The sequence below is a fragment of the Hemicordylus capensis genome, chromosome 12 (genome assembly GCF_027244095.1).
Source record: "Hemicordylus capensis ecotype Gifberg chromosome 12, rHemCap1.1.pri, whole genome shotgun sequence".
In the NCBI taxonomy this organism is placed as follows: Eukaryota; Metazoa; Chordata; class Lepidosauria; order Squamata; family Cordylidae; genus Hemicordylus; species Hemicordylus capensis.
Window position 1 is genome coordinate 12,271,895 of NC_069668.1, and position 21,455 is coordinate 12,293,349.

General features: G+C 47.9%; 1 protein-coding gene across 9 annotated transcripts in view; it reads left to right on the forward strand.

Annotated features, from left to right (window-relative positions):
- Nucleotides 1–21,455, forward strand: part of LOC128336036 (autism susceptibility gene 2 protein-like) — a 447,244-nt gene that overhangs the window by 62,162 nt on the left and 363,627 nt on the right. For 8 of the 9 annotated variants that reach the window (XM_053275140.1, XM_053275134.1, XM_053275136.1 and 5 more), the window contains one exon: nucleotides 13,580–13,789. In XM_053275140.1, coding sequence (XP_053131115.1) covers nucleotides 13,589–13,789 — 201 coding nt within the window. In that variant the 5' untranslated portion in view covers nucleotides 13,580–13,588. Of the gene's footprint in view, nucleotides 1–1,321; nucleotides 1,510–13,579; nucleotides 13,790–21,455 lie in introns of those variants that run through there. The other variant, XM_053275139.1, reaches the window with a different exon arrangement.

The window sequence follows — 21,455 nt, forward strand, 5'->3', positions numbered from 1 at the left end:
ACCTGGGACCTTGAACCTTGAATGCAGAAGTGTTCAAGCAGATACTCTACCCCTGGGCAAACTTGTCCCTCCAGATGTTGCTGAACTACAACTCCCATCACCCCCAGCCACAGTTGTGTTGACAGTCCCGAACTAGTTGGGCCAATGGTCTTACTTGGCATAAGGCAGCTTCAAGTGTTCCAGTTTCTCTCTCTGTGCCTTTTTTTAAAAAAAGGCTTTATCCCTTTATTTCCGGAAAACAGTATTTCCTTCCATTCCTTCTCATCCCAAGCCATAGATCTCCTGAATAGCACTATAACCCAGATGTTTGGAGCTGGGGCAGTGAGTGCTGCTAGCTAGGTATGTGACAGGCTGGTGGGTAATGCCGGGAATTATTGGCTTTTGGCGGAACGAAACCAGCTTTTGTCTGGCGACTTTAGAGTGGGGGAAACGGGGGTCTTGCAGCTGCAAATGGGGCTGTATCTGCAGCTATGTAGGCAAGGAAAAGAAATCCAGTCATCAGGAAATAAATAAAAAAGAACCGAAGAAGCCTAGTTCACTTGCAGGAGACCCCCTGAGAGAAATTACCCTAGTTTGACAAATATGCAGTACTGAAGGGTGAGAGGGAATTACTTTCATGACAGAAGAAATATGAATACTGGAACATAGGAAGCTGCCAAATACTGAGTCAGACCATTGGCCCATCTAGCTCAGTATTGTCTTCACAGACTGGCAGTGGCTTCTCCGAGGTTGCAGGCAGGAATCTCTCTCAGCCCCATCTTGGGGATGCTGCCAGTGTGGTGTAGTGGTTAGTGTAGTCCATCTAGCTCAGTATTGTCTGCACAGACTGGCAGCGGCTTCTCCCAGGTTGCAGGCAGGAGTCTCTCCCAGCCCCATCTTGGAGATGCTGCCAAAGAGGGAACTTGGAAGCTAGATGCTCTTCCCAGAGCGGCCCCATTATCCCCAGAGGGGAATACCTTGCAGTGCTGACACGTATGTATGCATGTATGTATATGAGTATGCGTGCATGCATGTATGTGTCACACTCCCAGGGGACGAGGTGGGCTCCTAGCCCTTCTTGGACTCCAGAATGACTGGGTCAACACCAAAAAAAGGTCAGCCTCAGGAGCTGCCAGGGGAAGAGGTGAGTTGGTCACCTGAGTCCTTCTGCTGGCCTGCTGCATTAAGTCAGTTCCCTCACCTGGAAGACTCTGGCTGCCACACTCAGAAGCAGCTGCTTCTCATCAGCTGCCTTGTCTTTAAATACTCCAGTGCACAGCAGACAGGGCTTAAAGCCTGCTCCCAGCCCCACCCCATTGCTCACCTGGCTTCCTGTTTCCTGCCCTGCCCAACCTAGCAGTCTCCCCAGAGCTCTTTCCTGCAGCCCCCCCTGCCTTGCTCTCTCAACCCCCCTGGGAGCCAACCAGCCTGGACCCTTCTCATCTCTACCAGTCCCTGAAGAGGACGAAAGCCCCACAGGAGGGATGCCACGGCCTCCTCCGGTCTCCACAGGGCCACCCAAGTGACCAGGTAACATGGCATCCCAACAGAATGCATTTAGCAAATTTGTATACTGCCCACTACTAAAGTCTCTGGGCAGGGAAGAGAGCTGGTCTTGGGGAAGCAAGCATGATTTGTCCCCTTAGCTAAGCAGGGTCTGCTCTGGTTGCATTTGCATAGGAGACTTGATGTGTGAGCACTGGAAGAGATTCCTCTTAGGGGATAATGGAGCTGCTCTGGGAAGAGCAGCTAGCTTCCAAGTTCCCTCCCTGGTGGCATCTCCATGATAGGGCTGAGAGAGACTCCTGCCTGCAACCTTGGAGAAGCTGCTGCCAGTCTGGGTAGACAAGACTGAGTAGATTGACCAATGGTCTGGTTCAGTATATGGCAGCTGCCTATGTTCCAGTCTATAGCATAAAACAAACCAAGAATTTTTTGCGAATGCAGAAAAAGACAGGAACATAGGTAGCTGCCAAATACTGAGTCAGATCATAGGCCCATTTCGCTCAGGATTGCCTTCACAGACTGGCAGGGGCTTCTCCAAGGTTGCAGGCAGGAGTCTCTCTCAGCCCGATCTTGGAGATGCTGCCAGGGAGGGAACTCAGAACCCGTCTTTTTCTGCATTCGCGAGAAAGCTTTTGTCCTTTCAAAGAGCTTGGAAGGTCCCTCCAAGAGATAACTCTCCCCTTTATCTTACCCTCACAACAACTCTGCGAGGTAGCCAGGCTTGTTGCGGGGATCAAATAATGCCAGGTTGCCCTGGAGTTTCCATGATTCAGCCTCCATCCCTGAAAGCAATCTTGGAAAGTTTAATGCTTTGATATTTCAAAATGTGGCGTGATATGGTTTTTCTTAAAAAAATGAAAAGCACTGGCTAGATACTGGGGAAAATGTTGGGGAAAATAATCCAGGAATGGCTCTAGTCAGAGTTGGCAAACCTATCACTACTCCCCCAATGAGTAGTGGGGGAACATTCCTGGTTCTCCTCCTTACTTAAACCTCACAACAACCCTGCAAGGTAGATCGCATTGTTCCAGGAACTGGCACCCATCTTCAAGTGACACTTGAATGCAATCCTAGCAGATTTCAGTGGTTTGATTCCATGGGAAATATTGGAGGGTTTGTATCTCTAGGCAGAGCTTCAGTCAGAGCTGGCAAGCCTAGATCATGGAAGTCCCCTCCCGTTCTGTTCTCACAACAACCCTGCATGGTAGGTCGGCCCAAAGGAGAACAGCTGACCCAGTCTTCCAGCAAGCTTCAATGCTTTGGGACTTGCAGTAGACACCCCCTAGTTGCCACCCAGAACTCTATCCTGTCAGGCTTAAACATTAACACCCCCCCCCCAAAAAAAACCCTCACCCTCAATTTTCTAGTTTATTTCATTCTTCAGAAGCTGTCAGTTCTGCCTCTCAAGAGCAGAAAATTGCTGCTGCTTCTTTCTTGTATTTTGTACTGTTTATACTTGTGTTTTATTTATTTTGTGTTTTAAATCAGATTGGTTTTTATATTTTTTTAGCTCAATGTTTTAATGTGTCTTTTAAAATAACCTTGTTTTAAAGTTTTATTGTGAGCCGCCTTGAGATTTTCTTAATGGAAGGCGGGGTGTAACTTTAACAATAAACACACACACACACAATAAAAGCCTTCCCTGGAGCGTGGGGAGGAGAGCTGGTCTTGTGGCAGCAAGCACTGGGCAGAGGCACCATTTAAAGTGGTGGTTCTGTTACACTGAGGAGGGGGAGAGCCACATCAGTGGCTGTTGCTGGCATCTGTCTTAGGTTTCTTTTTAGTTGGGGGGCCTCTTTGGGGCAGGGAACCATCTTCTCATTGCTTTTGCTGTGGGAACCACTGTGGGAAATTTTTGCAGTCCAGCAGGTGCTCCATAACGAACCAACAGCTTTCCCCCTCAGGCACAGGTGGGCCTCGTTAAGTCGCACTTCCTCACGGGCCCAAGGGGACTCCTCTTCAAAATGGCTGTGCTCCCATATTGGGCTGACTGGGCCAAGGAGGCACCCTTTCAAAATGGCAATGCTCTCATTCTCATATTCAGCTGCCTGGGCCGGAAGTGGACACCTTTCCAAAATGGCAAGTTCCTCGTATTCAGCTGACTGGGCCAAGGAGGGGTATGTGTGTGTGTGTGTGTGTATAGAGGGGGGGGGAGGGGTGCTGTGCTGGGGATGGATAAGAACATAGGAAGCTGCCATATACTGAGTCAGACCCTTGGTCCACCTAGCTCAGTATTGTCTTCACAGACTGGCAGCGGCTTCTTCCAAGGTTGCAGGCAGGAATCTCTCTCAGCCCTAACTTGGGCCAGTTGTTCTCCCCTTGTTCTCCCAACCAATGTGGGAACTTGTTTCGAGAGATAAAAACTGTGTACTTCATATTTTCATTGGGGGTGTAATTTTCAGACTGTGCCTAGGGCGCACCAACGCCTTGACCCAACCAGTGTGGGGAATGCAACAGGGATTCCCAGATGTTGTTCTCTACAACTACCAGCTTCCCCAGTTGCAAAGGCCTTTTGCTGGGGATTTTGGGAGTTGTAGCCAACAACATCTGAGAATCCCTGTGAAAGGCAACCCTGGTCCCAACTCTGCTCTCACATCTGGAAGCAGAGGCCCAATCTCCACCCAAAGCACATTGCTTCCAAGCAATCAGACACCTAAACTATTTACCAACATGGTCAGTATGCTGAACAAACAGGTTGGAGAATTTTCTGGGGTGATCACAGTGGGTGGTGTGTGCCAGCTCTAACTGAAGGGACGACATGTTCAAAATAATTATTTATTTGTGATCGGCTTCCTCCTGCGACCGCCAAAGGTTAAGCAGAGCATCTTTTATTCCGGAGCTGTTTTGAGGCAAGCTGATGATGGAGTTCTGCAGTGTTCGGGAACTGTGGAGGTTAGCGTTTTACAATTGAGATGAGATTTTGGTTCCCAGCGTACAGTCAGTTTTTCTTCAGTGAAAGACTTAGCATGGTTAATTATCAGAGCAAAGTGCTAAAGATTTGTTTTCTTTTGCCTAATTAATTGCCTCTTTTGGAGTGGAATGTTAATTTAGATAAACGATCATTCTACTAGTGAAGCCCCCACCCCCAGGGTCTACTGTATTTTGTCCGGAGAACAAAATAAAAATTGTTTCGTTCTGGCAAGGTGATCCTCCCCACCCCAACACAATCCTATGCATGCTTTCTTAGAAGTAAGTCCCACTGTATTTATGGTTGTGAACTGCCCAGAGCCTTCAGTCAGGCAGCATATAAATAAAACAAAACTAAATAAATGCATAAAAATATAATATAATAACAATAACGACTACTACTAGCTGATCTGGTGCAGACCATCTGTGTCCCTAGTTCTCCCTGTCATCCCCCCATCCAGCCCCAGTCGGTTCTCCATCCTTTCCCTCTCCTGCCTCCAAGATGGCTGCCACCACCACCTCAGAAAGGGCTGAGTCATCTGCACCCAGGGCAGACCCTGCTTAGCTAAGGTGACAAGTCATGCTTGCTACCACAAGACCAGCTCCCCTCCTCAGCCATGAATTGCCCCCTTTGCTAAGCAGGGTGTGCCTTGGTTTGCATTTGAATGGGAGACTTGATGTGTGAGCACTGTATGATATTCCCCTTAGGGAATGATGGAGCTGTTCTGGGAAGAGCAGAAGGTTCCAGGTTCCCTCCTTGGCATCCCCAAGGCTGAGAGAGACTCCTGCCTGCAACATTGGAGAAATTACTGCCAGTCTGTGTAGACGATACTGAGTTAGATGGACCGATGGCCTGACTCAGTATATGGCAGCTTCCTATGTTCCTAAGCCCTCTGCCTTAATCAAGAACAAAATGGTCAAAAACCCCTGACCTGGAGTCTTGTAAACTGGCAGTCCCTTTACGTGTGAGACAGCCAAAAGGCTATGATAGGAAATCGAGCAGTCCATGGTGGGAGAAGTCTCTGTCTGCAGCTGAGCAAAATGCTTGGAGGGGCACGGCATTGCTGAGGCAGAAGGCATGACTCATCCTGGCGAGGTTCCAGATGGATTGAATTTGTAAGCCTCTCCCCGTGCCTTTAATGAGAGCTGAAGCCGAGACACTCGTACAAGTTTATTGGTTCCTGGGAGACTAAACAAGGAGGAACTCAAATGAAAACCCAATAATCTCTCACTGGAGAAAGATGAGGAGCTTATTATTGGGCTGGTTGCAAGAGCACCTCAGGAAAGATAACCCACTGAGGCGAGCCTTTGCATTCTCAGGTAGAGGGCTCTGCATATAATCAGGTAGAGGGCATCCTGTCTGCATCTTCTTAAAGGAGCAAAGGCGCCATAGAGGCCGGATTCATACGTAACACGAAACCAGAGATCCCTTCACCTCTGCTTTCACTAACCGAAAGTCCGAATGTGGTGAATTTCAGTTAAAGGAAAAAATGGATTAGTGGTTTCCCTCCCCAAACTCTGTTTATCACTTTCGGTTATCTATTTGTTTCATTGTCCCAACTTCTAATTTGGCAGTGCCAGCGTTGCGTCCCAATGCCGTTAGCCTTCTCCAAACCCAGAGTTGAGGGACGAAGCTCCTCCCTCACTCCAGCTGCTATTGGCTATGTGGGCTGTCCTTCAGGAAAGAGACTGCCTCTCACTAACTGCAGAGAGGATGCTCTCCAGAATGTCTGAATGTGGATGGGAGAGTGGTGGGATAGAGGATGTGGAACCATAGGTTTATTGGACCCACAGTTCCATGTTACGTCTGAAGGTGGCCAGCAGTTCTTGGCTCAACCCAAGGTAGATCTGGGGATGCTTCAATGGAGGGCTTCACTGCCAACAGAGTAGCCTAGGACTGCAGCCGGAACAGGCCATTCATAATGCTCTCAGACAAGAGAAGTGGTTTTAAATGGAGGAACTGCAGAGAATAAATGTCCTTTGGCTGAGAGCTTGATAAATTATCCCCCCGCAATATGTAATAAAGCCAAGCATTGCTGTTTTCTCTCAAAGCTGACGTTAATAGGCTCTCTGCGCTGGCAACTTTGAGGCTAAACTACGGCAACGTGCATGCCGCAGGGCTGTCCTTGATGACTGTCTGGATGGGAACATAAGAGGAGTCTTGTTGTATCAGGTGAAGGCGTGATCTGATCCAGCATCCTGTTTCACAGTGGCCAGCTCAGTGTTTTCAGGAAGGTGACCACACTCTCTCTTGTTTGTCCTTCAGTAACTTATTATTTAGGGATATTTTTCTTTCCCCATGAGTATAGCATAACTATCCCCTGTAAACCAAAATGGGAAAAAGCACTCCTGGTTGTGATTTTTTAGGGACTGCACTAAAGCAAGCTGAAAGCATTCATACATGAAGAGTGAGGGCAATCAATTATCCAAGTGGCAAGGACCATCCATGTGACCAGTCCTGGACATTTTGCCTTTACTCTCAACTGGCTTTGTTTGCTCTCAGTGAGATCACATAGCCAAATTGGGATTTCCTACATTGTACTGTGATGGCATCCTGTTGGATGTATGATCCCTGGGATGGGGCCATAGTTCACTGGTAGAGCATCTGCTTTGCATGCTAAAGATCCTAGGATCAATCACTGGCAGCATCTCCAGGCAGGGGAGGGAAAGCCTCCTGCCTGAAACCTTGGAGAGCTGCTGCCAGTCTGTGTAGACAATACTGAGCAAGGGTCTGGCTTGATATAAAGCAGCGAACGATGGGATGAAAAAGTAGAGACATCCTTAAATCCGCAAAGTCTACCCCTGTGACCTCCCTCAATTATAGTCAAATCACTCTTTCCCCCTACCACCCACCACATAGTCTTCCAAAGTGAGTAGCTTATGGGGTCAGCAAATAAGGTATGGAAGCTGCACACCCCTCTGTACACACCCCACAGGTGATAGTCCTGTCCTTTTCCCCTTCATTATAGTCTGCTTTTCCTTCCCAAAGCAGCTAAGAAGAAACTCAAAAGAATACAAAACAATAATAATTGATAACAGCAAAAGAGTGCCATCAATCAGGAATCAAGTTCCTATAAAGCAGTATCAGAAAACACAATAAATCTTTTTAAGTTTTATGAGGTTAATCGGTAACAATTCCAATCAGCAATAAAGCTCTTTTTAGCAAACTGTCCAGCGCACATCATTGTAAAGTCAATGATTTCCAAAGCTACAAGGAATTCAGTCAACAAACATAACAATTCATACCCTGTGAAACCGTTACGTCTATAGGCAATGAAACAGACAGCGGCGAAAACCAATAAATCAATTGAGCAGTGAGTGAACATAATTAGATAATGGTAGACAAAGGGAAAAATGAAAAGATGGAAAGCAAAGGGAAAGAATCAGTATTATCAACTGGCATTAGCCACCATTTCCAATGAGGAGTTTCCTCCTCAAATTGCAATCTATACTTGACCAGTGAACAGATGCGTTCTTACCCCTGGACTTCTGGGCAGAAGTCCAGGGCCCCCACACCCCCTGGGTCCCCCCAAATCCTTTTTCATCTGTCCTGGCTGGTATGGTTGCTGCATCACTGGGTGCCGAAAGTGTCTGTGACCTGAGCCAGGTGGCTGAATCTGTGGGATGCAAATATCTTAAGTTGCGGGTTGAAATGTTTCTGCTCGTGCATATTTGCAAAAATATACCTGTTTCATATTCTTACATTCTTGTGAGTTCAGTTGCTGTTTGTGCCCTCAAGTACCCACGTGTTAAGAATACTGCATGTGTTACTGTGTGTGTGTGTGTGTGTGTGTGTGTGTGTAGGGGGATAATGCTTAACTTGCAGCAGTAGGGGGATCCTCTGCTCTCACCTGGGCTTCTCATTCCAGTCTCCTCTCCTCCTCTCATCAGGGCAGTCATCTTCACATATTTATATCCTTCAAGCTTTTCCTTCAAGTTTAAAAGCTGTGCTGTGCTCAGCCTCATAGGAACATAGGAAGCTCAGCTGCTTTCTACCAAGTCATACCATTGGTCCATCTAGCTCAGTATTCCCTGCTAACTGGGCAAAAAGGGACCTTTTAAAAGTGGCGTTTCTCTTTATAGACCTGTCCTCCATGAATTTGTCAAAGCCCCTTTTAAAGCCGTCCAAGCTGGTGGCCATCACCACATCCCGTGACATGGGATGACCCCTGGTCATTCTTGTTGCTTTCAACTCATGGGCCCAAATCACAGCTGAGACAGAGTTGGGCAAATGTCTCCAGTGAGTGATTTTAAATAAATAAATAAATAAATAAATAAATCCTAGAAAGCTCCATAGTCACATGTGGAGAAGAGCACTGGACCTTTATTTATTTCATTTATTTCTATACCGCCCTCCCCAAAATGGCCCAGTGTGGTTTACATGAAAACAAAACAATTAAAACCAATTAGTTTGAAACAGACTCTTAAAAACCTCCCATGGGAATTTTTGGTCAACTCTGAGCTGTGATTCATGTCCTGGAACACAGACAAAATATAAGATGAAATGGGGGAAAAGGTGCTTTGAATTTGTGGGTGGTTTGCTTAGATGTTGAACGTAAGGTTCTCCTTCAGGGATCATACTTCTCCGCCCTCACTTTTGAAATAATGTTCAGAATCTCATTGAATGTTCTGAGCCAGACAAGAACTTCTTTGGGAACATAGGAAGCTGCCTTCTACCGAGTCTGACGCTTGGTCCATTTCGCTCAGTGTTGTCTACCCAGACTGGCAGCAGCTTCTCCAAGGTTACAGGCCAGAGTCTCTCCCAGCCCTATGTGGAGATGCTGCCAGTGAAGGAACCTGGGACTTTCTGCATGCAAATATGCAGGTGCTCTTCTCAGAGTGGCCCATCCTCTAAAGGGAATATTTTACATCTCTCACGTGTAATCTCCCATTCATATGCAAACCAGGGTGGACTCTGCTTAGCAAAGAGGACAATTCTGGCTCGCTATCACAGGACCAGCTCTTCTTCCCTTGAAATGTCTGTTGCAGCCCATGCTGCCCTGTTCCAGCTTGGTTCTGACTGGAATATAGGAAGCTGCCTTCTACTGAGTCAGACCCTTGGTCCATCTGGCTCAGGATTGTCTACACAGACTGGTAGTGGCTTCTCCAAGGTTACATGGAAGTGATGCTTGATTTACAGTACACTGAAGGATTACGATTAGGCAAATTCGTACTTTGAACTAGATAACTGAACTCCTGCCATATCCCTCAAGGCAATTCTTGTTCTACAGCATATGTTTCTCTTCTAGTACCCAACTGAAAGGTTGTTTTATCTAGTTGAGTCATATTAAAATGTGAGTGGCCGGGCTGGGAGAATTTATTCTTGCTGCACAGCTGAGAACCACTTAGGAGAGGGTTGGGCGCAAATACATTAGATTATGGTTAAGCAGCTTATGGACATAAAAACACATTAGAACTTTATAGCACCCTATAAATTACAGGATTTGCAGCCTGTGTTTCCACAATGGGAGATAATTACATTCATTAATCTACTACTAAGAGCACATAATGTTACCTTCGCAATAGTGCTTGCGTTCAGAATGGTCTTGGGTGGATCAGCTGGGAGTGAGCTGTGGAGACACAAACATCTCTCCTTCTCCTCCCACCCTCTCATGGCCCTGAAATAATGGCTACTGTGGGTTGCTCCAGAATCACAAACCTAGAGGGAGCTCGGGGTGCATCTGAGGTCACCTGGGATGTCAGATGTTTGCAACAACGAGATTCCATGGGGCTACAATGGAAAAAGTGGATTTGAATCACTTGAATCAGCCAGATTCGAGGTGAATCGATTTGAATTTGAATCGGTTCACATGTCCCTTGCCGCCATGCGAAGGATGCCAGGAACACATCGCCGCAGTGCAGCATTTTAGAGGGGCAAGCGGCACAAGCTGCCGTTTGCACGGAAGTCTTTCCATAGCAATAGCACCACGGCGGACCGGTGGGGGCTTGGAGTACGGGCAGGTTGGACCTGTCTGCCGCCTCTTAAGGGAACCCCTCGCTGCCCTTGGATGCACATCCCTGGTTCCTATGCCGAGTGCCTTCATTTAGGGAGCACTGCAGTAGTTCATGGAACCTCTTAAGAGTAGTGGCTGCTTCATGGGTGACTACATGTGAGCAGTGTCTTGCAGGTTGCCAGATTGGCTTTTTAAATGCCAAATTGTGGGTTATGGCCCATTTGACCCACGAGTATACCCCTCAGGTTCTGGCCATAAGAAATGCCTCTTAGGGGATTGGGACGTAGCTCCGTGTAGACCAGGGGTGGGGAACCTTGGCCCTCCAGCTGTTGTTGAACTACAACTCCCATCTTCCCCAGCCTGTGGCTGGGGATGGTGGGAGTTGGAGTTCCAACAACAGCTGGAGGGCCAAGGTTGCCCACCCCTGGTGTAAACCAAGGCTACCCAACTCCTGCCCTCTTGCAGACGTTAGCCTACAATTCCCATAATCCCTGGCTCTTGTCCACTGTGTTTAGGGATTATGGGAGTTGTAGTCCAAAAACAGCTGGGGGCCCCAAGTTGAGCAGGCCTGGTGTAGACCATACTGAGCTAGATGGGCCAATGGTCTGACTTGGTATATGGCGGCTTCCTCTGTTGCTGTGAAGATGAGGAAGTGCAGTGGATTCATTCCTCACGGAAGGAGCCTCTCAACATCTTTATGGTGGGTGGATTCCTGAGGGAATCTCTCTTTAAATTTTAGACATAAAAAGTAACACGGGAGCTGTGTTTGGCGGAGAGTGTTCAAATGCACCAAATTGCTTCATTGGCAAAGTGGCATTTCCAGAGATTTCATTCTCGGGCTGTCATTTCTAGGACTCTTGAAGAAATAAGATTTCAACGGATGCCTCTGGGAGGCGATTACTAGATATTTTATCACAAAGCCTGGATGGCTGAGCATGTATAAAAGAATGCTAAGGACTGGGAAAGCGGGGCGGGGGGGAATCTGACTAGCGTTTGCACGCATTGTGGATGTTACCTTCCTGATAAATAAGAGAATGTAATCCTCTTCAGATATATATGTAGACGTATATATAACATATTGGCCGCATTCATACGTAATGCGGAGCCTCAGTTGAATAGGCCTGCGGTTCCGTGGATGTTACATCTGAATGTGGGGAACTCGCCACAGTGTCTGGACTCGAACTGAACCGGGCCATGCACACCCCTAGAGCCCTCTCCTTAACCCCTCCCCCCCGCTTTGCCTTCCAACTTGGTTAAATGAACACCAAAAGCATAGATTATGAATTAAGGGCATTGATAGCGTGTCTCCTGGCTTATCAGGGAGCATTTAATTCTGTCTGGTTTGGGGATAGATCTACCGTTCAATCCTCTGGCCGCTCTGTAATCATCTCCCTATTGATCTTTTTTGGAATGGCTGCATCGTGAGTTATAAATGTTGCTGATGGGGAAGGGTGATGCTGATGGCCAATCTGATTGGATGAAGAAGGGGAGAGGCACCTTTCACAACTGAAAACATTTGCCTCCATACCTGAGATGATGACATGAGACTCACTGGGGCCGATGAGTGAGCTGCAAAATTATCTTGGACCACATCGGCGATGGGGCCATGGCTTGGTGGCAGGCAGCAGGCCCTTTCTCACAATCAGTGAGAACGTGCTCTGATCTGCAGGGGGTGGGGGGAGAGCCTTAAAATACTCACCTCCCCAGCAGAAAACTGAGGGCTCCTTCCTGGGCAGACAGATCACCTGCCCAGACAATTGCCGGCTACTGGAATGCATTCAGTAGGAGAGCTGGTCTTGTGGTAGCAAGCATGACTTGTCCCCTTAACTAAGCAGGGTTCACCCTGGTTGCATATGAATGGGAGACATAATGTGTGAGCACCGTAAGATAGATCTCCAGATCGGGCTGAGAGCAACTCCTGCCTGCAACCTTGGAGAAGCCGCTGCCAGCCTGGGTAGACGATCCTGAGCATGGTCTGACGCAGTAGAAGGCAGCTTCCGGTGTTCCTATTCCGAGTGGCTTCATTTAGGAAGCACTGCAGTTGCTCATGCAACCTCTCAAGAGTAGCAGCTGCTTCCGGGATGAGTCAGAGAGGTGGCTTTATCAACCGCCCTCCAGAAGAATCCTCCTGTGTCTTCTGGTGTCAAGCTAACCAATAGCTCCTGTATTTAAGAGGACCAGAGTAATCACATTGCTCAAGAAACTCCCCTCCCCCCCCCCAGTTCTTTTGTCCGACCTAATCGCTGACAGACGGCAGGCAACCTTTCTTGTTGTGTTTCCATCTCTGCTTGTCATCTCCGAGTCTGGCCACCTGATGGATCACTTTGCCTGCGGTATGCAGAGAGTGATACTGCTGGGCGGCATTGTTTTCAAAGGAGAAGGCTCAGGAAGGCAGATGGGGACGTGGCTACAGTGGAACAAAAGGCAAACAGAGAGCCAGAAGGTTGTTAATGTGGGGTGTGTGTGTGTGTGTGGTTGGAAAGATGTGGCGTCCTGATGCAGTTGGGAATGGGGCCGTGACTGTGTGAAAAAATTCTTCCTTTTGTCGGTCCTAAACTTAATGGCAATCAGTTTCATGGGATGACCCCTGGAATGAGTGTTGTGTGTGTGAGAGAGAAACATTTCTCTCTGTCCCCTCTCTCTACTCCATGCATGATTTTATGCACCTCTATCATGTCTCTCTGTCATGGCCTCTTTTCCAGACTAAAAAGCCTCAGATGCCGTAGCCTTGCCTCATAAGTGTGGCGTTTTGGGTTAATCCATTCATTAATCCCGGCCAGAATGGGGCTTTAGTTACTTGTATTCCAGACCTGAAGTAAAGGCGGGGCTAACAAAACAGCCAGCAGCAAGAGCACGGAAAAGCAGCCTGCACTTGACGCTCTGCACATAATATTCCATTAAACTATTAATATTTCCAATTCCACTCCACTGCTTGTCCCTGCATACCACAATTGTTTCTGCTGGATTCTACGATAAAGACGGTGCTCTAGGCCCCTGATCATCTTGGTTGCCCTCTTCTGCACCTTCTCCAGTTCTACAATGTCTGTCTTAAGATACAGCGACCAGAACTGTATGCAGTGCTCCAAATGTGGCTGCACCATAGATTTTATAAGTGCATTATAACATTAGCATGACTGTATCCTTGAGCTGACGCTCTTTGCTTATTTCTCTGGACTTGTGGCCCGTCCTTTTGCAGGCTTCTAAAATCTTCACTTCCTTCCTCCTTTATACAGAAAGATGGAATGGTTAAGCCTCATGACCTGGTGGAGAAGCCTCAGAATCCCTTGATGAAGAAGAGACGGCAAGTCCTTGGCAATGGGCTGGCGTTCTGTCCCAAAAAGAACAGATTGCACCATCACCACTACGGTTCAGACCGGGAGAACGACCATAACCTGTGCCATCACTTCAGGAAAAGAAAAAAGTTCCTGACTAGGCTCCAGCAGGTAGGAGACCACACCTGCTGAAATGGTAGAGGGACGTTTTGCATTTCCCCACTGGGTGATCATTGATTTGAAGGCACTGTCTTTGGAAAACTGAATTGATTTCCCTTCGGGCTGCTATATTGCCAACACCCTTCTGTGGCTGGTCTGTCAGGGACTGTATCTTGATAAGTTACCCAGAGCAGGAAGGGAATTTTGTGGCTGTGTTAGGGATTTCTGTGACTACTCTTCTGAAATGTTGAGGTCATTCACACAATCAAAAACTGTGTTCTGCCCGGGTTTGGGAGCTGTGTGTACTCCCAATTTTCAGTTGTGTGGAAGCAAGGCGGGAGGAGAACCTGGGTAGAAGTGATTGTGTGGAAGCCAGGTAGGAGGAGAACCTGGGTAGCTTTTCCTCCTACCTGGCTTCCACGCCATCACTTCTACCCAACTCCTATCTTGGTTTCACACAACTAAAAATTGGAGTCACACACAGCTCCCAAACCCGAGTAGAACATAGTTTTTTAATTGTGTGAATGATCTCATTATCTCATTGGGACTCTGAACCATTTTGAAAATGGAACTGGTGAGATCAGGATTGACTCAGTCAAAGAAGCCAGACAATTGCAGCAGTGTGACCACCATGGCAGAAGTGGCATTTGGGTCTGAGATGCTGATGGATTTTATCTGGGTGCTTTTAGCTTGTGAGCCACATACTGGAATCTCTCAGTAGCAGAAATTACTGTTTCCAAGGATCATATTAAATACATAAATTACTCCCCCTCCTCCTCTTCTCCTTCTGCTCCTCCTCTTCTTATCCTCCCCCCTCCTGCTGCTGCTCCTCCACTTCCTCTCCCTCCTGCTCTTCTCCCCCTCCTCCTGCTCCTCCTCCTCCCCTCATCCTCTCTTCTCCTCTTGCTTTTCCTCTTGCTCCTCCTTTCTTCTTCTTCTTCCTCCTGCTCCTCCAAATCAAAAATAAACATTGGACTGGTTCTTCCTACAGTGTTTCAGTGGGCTTTTTTGTTTTTGTCTTAAGATAATAATAAAGCTTATCTTTGTAAGGGAAGCAGGGTTTGGGTTTGACTTTCTCGAAGATGGTGTGGGTGTGGGTGTGTTTGTGCATGTGCCAAATCTGTTGCGGATATGCTGAAATTTTGAATTCTTGGAGATGCTGCCAGGGAGGAAGTTAGAACCTTCTTGCTCTTCCCAGAGTGGCCCCATCTCCTCAGTGGAATAGCTTACAGTGCTCGCGTGTAGTCTCCCATTCAAATGCAAACCAGAGTGGGCACTGCTTAGCAAAGGGGACAATTCATGCTTGCTACCACAAGATCTGGTGAAAACACCTACCAGGGGATGCCTTCCGAATTCTAGATGTATATAGCTTTGCATCTGTGCTTCCCGTGATACAGAGCGGAACATGCACTGAGCTGGAATCTACTGATGTCTCCAGAACTGGTATTTCCTGACCCAGAAATACGAGTCCTGATAACTTGTTCACCTAAAATACTGGGTGAAGATTATACCCCCTGAATAATCCTCCTACCCTTCTCTGCGGGAGGAAAGCTGGTCTTGTGGCAGTGAGCCTGAATTGTTCTTTTTGCTAAGCAGGGTTTGCCCTGATTTGCATTTGGATGGGTAACTACATGTGGGCACTGTAAGATATTCCCATTGGGTGATGGGGCCATAGCTCAGTGGAAGAGCATCTGCTTTGCATTCAGGAGGTCCCAGGTTCCCCCCCTGGCAGCATCTCCAGGTATGGCTGTGAGAGACTCCTGCCTGAAACTGTGGAAAGCTCCTACCGGTCATTTTCCAATCCACCAATGCACAGCCCTAGGAAACAGAGGCTGCCAAACATTCTGTTAGAAAATGAGGTGAAACAGTTCCTAAGGATATATTAATTTATTTAACCCAGCACCAACAGATGGTGGCGATGAAAGCTTTTGAAGTAGGCATTGCAAACTGGTTTGCTCTTAGGATGAGAAGCCTCTTTTGACTGATGAAAAGATGATTATTTCCCACCTTTAAAACTTGGCCCTGGCAGTGCTGGAAATGAACCTGGGCATCCGTGTGCCATAAATATTGCAGATGGCATCCTTCAAACATCTTGCTTTAGAATAACAATACACATTGGTATAATTATGGCCGGTACGCACTTAGTGGAACATCAGAGGTACCAATGGAGATGCTATTTCCTCAAGCCATAAAAGCAAAGCCGGCAGGCTGCGCACTGTTTTAGAGCTGCTCGTAAAAGAACTCCTCTGGAATGGAATGGAGTCATGATCTAACATGGGAAGAGCTCCTTGGCCGGATCCTCTTAGGTAAACAGAAATGTGTAATTTGAGATTCCAAAATCTGGTGAGAAATGAGGGTGGATTTCAGAAGCATCCCAAGCTAAGCTGGTTTCAGGTTGCATCTCTGGAACCTGATCTTCTTTTGCCTTATAGTATCCGTTTATGAAATGCTCTGAAATAGTTGATCCCGAGAGCTGCGCGCGCTCTCTCTCTCTCTCTCTCTCTCCAACAGGGAGCATATTCCAAAGCTCAGGGGAGTCACAGAGAAGGCCCAGCCCTGAGTCACCACCAAATATGCTGGTGGCAACTGTAATCAGACCTCTCCAGATGGTCCTAATAGGCGACAGCGTTCATGGCATAGAAGGCGCTCTCTTAAATACCCTGGGCCCAAGTCTTGTAGTAGCAAGCCTGGATGGTCCCCTTTGCTAAGCAGGGCCTGCCTCACTGCTTGTAAAATGTAGTGGAGTTGTTTTCTTTCTGGGGCGGAAAGGGAAAATACAGACCTCAACGGCAGCATCTCCTAGAATTTAATTTGAAAACCATAAACCTCAGCCTTGTAGCCATTAAGAAAATGGTGGCATTTTCCTGCTTCCTGATGTTATTCAATTACTTACTTTGCCTCTGCCTTTTGAGCATAAACCATATCTTTAGCTCCTGACCTTTGGAGACACTTTGAATAGCAAGTGGAAACAGAGCAATTTAATGCTGTTGGAGGGGTGGAGGGAGTCAGCACTTTAGAAGCAGTCAGTTGCAGGCGATCTTGCTGGCTTCTTGTTCATCCTCTCCTGCCATGCTGTACAACACAATACACATCCCTGCCTTCATATTTGCTGCTCAGCAATCCTGCCGCTTGCTCTGCTTGAACAGCCGACTTCAGGGAAAGCATGGCTGTTAGGCAAATGGTGAATTGGGAGACGAGAGGAGTGGGCCTCCATTCTTCTGCATCTTTACTTTTTCCAGGGAGAGGAAGGGAAATAAATGCTGTCAGGCAGCAAACACTGCTGAAACGAGATGGGGAGAGCTTGCTCGGGACTCTCCGGAGCAGTATTCCCTGTAACAGGGATTCCCAGATGTTGTTGACTACAACTCCCAGAATCCCCAGTTGCAATGGCTCTTGCTTGGGAATTGTGGGAGTTGTAGTCAACAACATCGGAGAATCCCTGTGAGAGGGAACATTGGTCCCTTGACCCTCTCTTCTGTTCCTGGTCTTGACTTCTGCATGACCGGTACAACACCTTTGCTTCCTGGTCCTTCCAAGTAACTGCCTGCAAGGCCCTGATGCCACCACACCGTTCTCATTAGGGCAACTGAGTCACAATGACCTCTCAGTACAGCTCCAGAAACAATGTTTTGGAAGGTCCATTTAGAAGGTCTGTGTCTTTTGGGGCCACCTGGAATCGATGTTCTGTCGACTTCTTGTCCCGTCTGTTTACTGGCTGCATGCACTGCAGGTTGAGAGGTCTTCTGTTTCCATAGCCTGTCTGCTCTCGCAGGAAAAGGGTCATGGAAAATCTAAACTGCCGTGACCCGGATCCCTGTGTTTGGTAGAGACATACGGCAATAATAGATTCTCTCTGCACTGAGTATCTTTCTCTCCCTTTTGCCCCCTAATAATTTCTTCTGCAAAAATAAAATATCCCACGGTTCAAGGTCAAGGCACATATTAGAAGGACTGACAGCTATTCATAGGCAGCAGGGACTAACTGCATAGGTGGGGCTTTCATCGAGTGATTCTTCTTCTCCTTGTATTGATAGACAGCTATATTTTATTACAAGTCTATTTATTTTAGCCAATTTTCCTCCTGAGAAACCCATCCCTCATGGGACAAGCTCCTGCTGGTGGCCCCTCACCTGTACTGCATGATGTCATATGTTGGGGTCTTTGGGAGGAGAGCTGGTCTTGTGGTAGCAAGCATGAATTATCCCCTTTGCTAAGCAGGGTCTACCCTAGTTTGCATTTGGATGGGGGACTAAATGTGAACACTGTAAAGGTATTCCTTTTGGGGGATGGGGCCATTTTGGAAGAGCACCGGCATGCTTGGATGCAGACGGTCTTGTGGTACCAAGCACGAATTGTCCCATTTGCCAAGCAGGGTCTTCCCTGGTTTGCATTTGGATAGGAGACTAAGTGTGTGAGCTCTGTACGATCTTCCCCTTAGGGGATGGGGCCGCTCTGGGAAGAGCAAGAAAGACCCAAGTTCCCTCCCTGGCATCTGCGAGATAGGGCTGAGAGAGATTCATGCCTGCAGCCTTGGAGAAGCCGCTGCCAGTCTGTGAAGACAATACTGAGCTAGATAGACCGATGGTCTGACTCAGTATATGGCTGCTTCCTCTGTCTCTATCCCTGGAATCTAGATTTCATTACAAAGAACTGCAGGGAGCAGTTCACATTTTGGAGTTGGTGTGAGTGTGTGTCTGTGTGGGTGCGTGGACACACAGACCATGATCTGTTCCCTCTGAAATAACAAACCACCCTCTTTCTGGGGGCTCCATACTTTCCTCAGGCTCCCTCTGAACATTGCTGGTCCTCTAAAGGCACTGATGCCCTTTCTCAGCAGAGAGAAACACATCTGAGGATCTTCTTAGGTTCTAGCCCCCTCTGCAGACGAAAACACAGAAAAGCTCTTTTTCTTTCTTAATGTTATTTTCCCACCCAAAGCTTTTCACTGTTGGAAGCCAAGGCAGAGAAGGGACCCTCTTCACCACTGATGCGGCCAAAGTGTAGAAAATACACTGGGCCACCTGCACTCCATCTTTAGACGGTTACAAATGGCGGAGGTGGCCAGTCCCCCAGCATGCCCAGGGAGAGTAGAGCTGGTCTTGTGGTGGCAAGCAGGACTTGTCCCCTTAGCTAAGCAGGGTTTGCCCTGGTTGCATATGAATGGGAGACCAGAAGTGTGAGCAGCACTGTCAGATATTCCCCTCAGGGGATAATGGGGCCTCTCTGGGAAGAGCATCTAGGTTCCAGGTTCCCTCCCTGGCATCTCCTGAAACCTTGGAGAAGCTGCTGTCAGTGCAGACAATACTGAGCTAGATGGATCAAGGGTCTGTCTCTGGCAGCTTCCTGTGCTCTTAACCAGCTACTGTTGGACAACAACTCCTATCATCCCCAGCTATTGGTCACTGTGGCTAGGGATAATGGAAACTGTAGACTAACAACTTGAGAGTATCAGGTTGGACACCCCCGGTGGAGACTATGGATCCCTTTCCAGAGCTCTTAGGAACATAGGAAGATGCCATATACTGAGTCCGACCCTTGGTCCATCTAGCTCAGGATTGTCTACCCAGACTGGCAGCAGAGGCTTCTCCGAGGTTGCAGGCAGGAGTCTCTCTCAGCCCTGTCTCGTTGGAGATGCTGCCAGGGAGGGAAAGCAGGAACCTAGATGCTCTTCCCAGAGCGGCCCCATCCCCGAAGGGGAATCTCTTCCCGTGCTCACACAGGTAGTCTCCCATTCAAATGCAACCAGGGCAGACCCTGCTTAGCAAAGGGGAGATGTCCTGTTTGCCTTCTGCAGGAATGTGCCGTCTGTCTGCCAGATGCTCTACAATCATTCCTCCCTTGCCGGCCTTGGAGCCTCTTGTAAATCAAAGCAAATCTGTGGCTTATTTTTAAATGCAGCCCCAGCAGAGTGTAATTTCATTACAGCGGCCTCCTTCAGTATGGAGCCTCGACAGCAGCTGTTGGCAACCATCTTTGTCCTCTTCTCTCCCTCGGTCATGGATTAGGTTGGGTGACCTGCCCATTCTGCAGAATGCCATTTGCTAGGGAGATCTCTGAGGAGCTACTCAGTCAGACCAGATATACAGAGAGGAGAACTGGTCTTGTGGCAGCAAGCATGAATTATCCCCTCTGCTAAGCAGGATCCACCCTGGTTTGCATTTGAATGGGAGACGACCTATGAGCATGATTTCATCTAATCATCTCCTAATCATGTGTCATCTCCTAATGCATGGGAGATGGCAATGGGAAACCCCTCCTGTATTCTACCAAAGAAAACCACAGGGCTCTGTGGGCGCCAGGAGTCGAAATCGACTTGACGGCACACTTTACCTTTACTGACGGTGATCCCGGAAGAACAGATGTCTCACCCCAGAGAGCCACAGGAAAAGTTAGTTAACACCAGAGAATCTAAGGGGAAATGACTTAGCTCTAGAGAAGTGTGCGAGAAATCAGGAAATCGGCTTCCGATGGCTGCTTGTCAGTGAAAAACGGGTTGAAAACCTTTCAAACCATAACAAAACCTTTCAAAACATAACAAAAAAAAGATTCATGCCCAGGCGGGCAGGCTGGCAAGTGGGCTGAGAGGGCAGAAGATGCCCCCCATCACATCTGCCCTCACTAGGGGGGAAAAGTGGGCTTGTGCCATCATTTGGAGCTCTCGAAAGTTTTGATTTTTTGAGACAGGGTTCAGAAAAGTCCAGTCCGAACTGGGCTGGTCAAATTCGAGTCCGGACTCTCTCTGAACCCCTCCGGTTTAAGTAAAACCAGACATCACCCAATTTTACCATTCCGATTTTGCACAGGCCTACCGAACCAGATTTCGGACAGGCCCCCCTCCATTATTGCCCCCCCTTGCAACCCCCCACCCCCATCTCGGAAAAGACTGCGGCCCGCGACTTTGAGAGCACAGAGCTGGATCCGAGGATCAACCCTGGCAGGATCCATGTCTGTCATATATAAACAGCTCCGTGATTTGAGGAACACAGAGCTGTGAAGTGTGGACTGGAGAGGCGATCTGTTTGATGGCAAGTGTGTTTGGAATTGCCTGGAGAAGCTGGGTCAAGGACTCTCTTGATGTCGGGAGCCGTGAATTGCTCCCTAGAAGATGCTTGAGAAAGACAAGTGGAGTGCTTTAGACAAGCTGCTCAGAAGAATGGGGGGGGGGGGAATCAGCCCAAGAATGCTCCTTTCTTCCCTTGCTCCTTTTAGCTTTTAAGCTATATAATATATAATTATGGCTGGCTTTGAAATCCACTTAACGGGGAATTCGGGTTCATTTTCAGGCAGTTCCTTGGAAGGACGAGCTGCTAGATGGAGAGGGAGGGGAGCTGCTCATGTGCTGTCAAGCACGGATCGTCCCCTTGGCTAAGCAGGATCTGCCGTAGTTTGCATTTGGATGGAGTGCTGTAAGTTCCCTCTCTGGCTTCTCAAAGATCGGGCTGAGAGAGATTCCTGCCCACAACCTTGGAGAAGCCACTACCAGTCTGTGAAGACAATACTGAGCTAGCTATACCAAGGGTCGACTCAGTATAAGGCAGCTTCCTACGTTGCTATGTAGCCTCCCATTCAAATGCAAACCAGGGTAGACCCTGCTTAGCAAAGGGGGAAAATCATACTTGCTACCACAAGACCAGCTCTCCTCCTTGAACCTTTCCTGAATCTCAGGACTCCTCCTTGA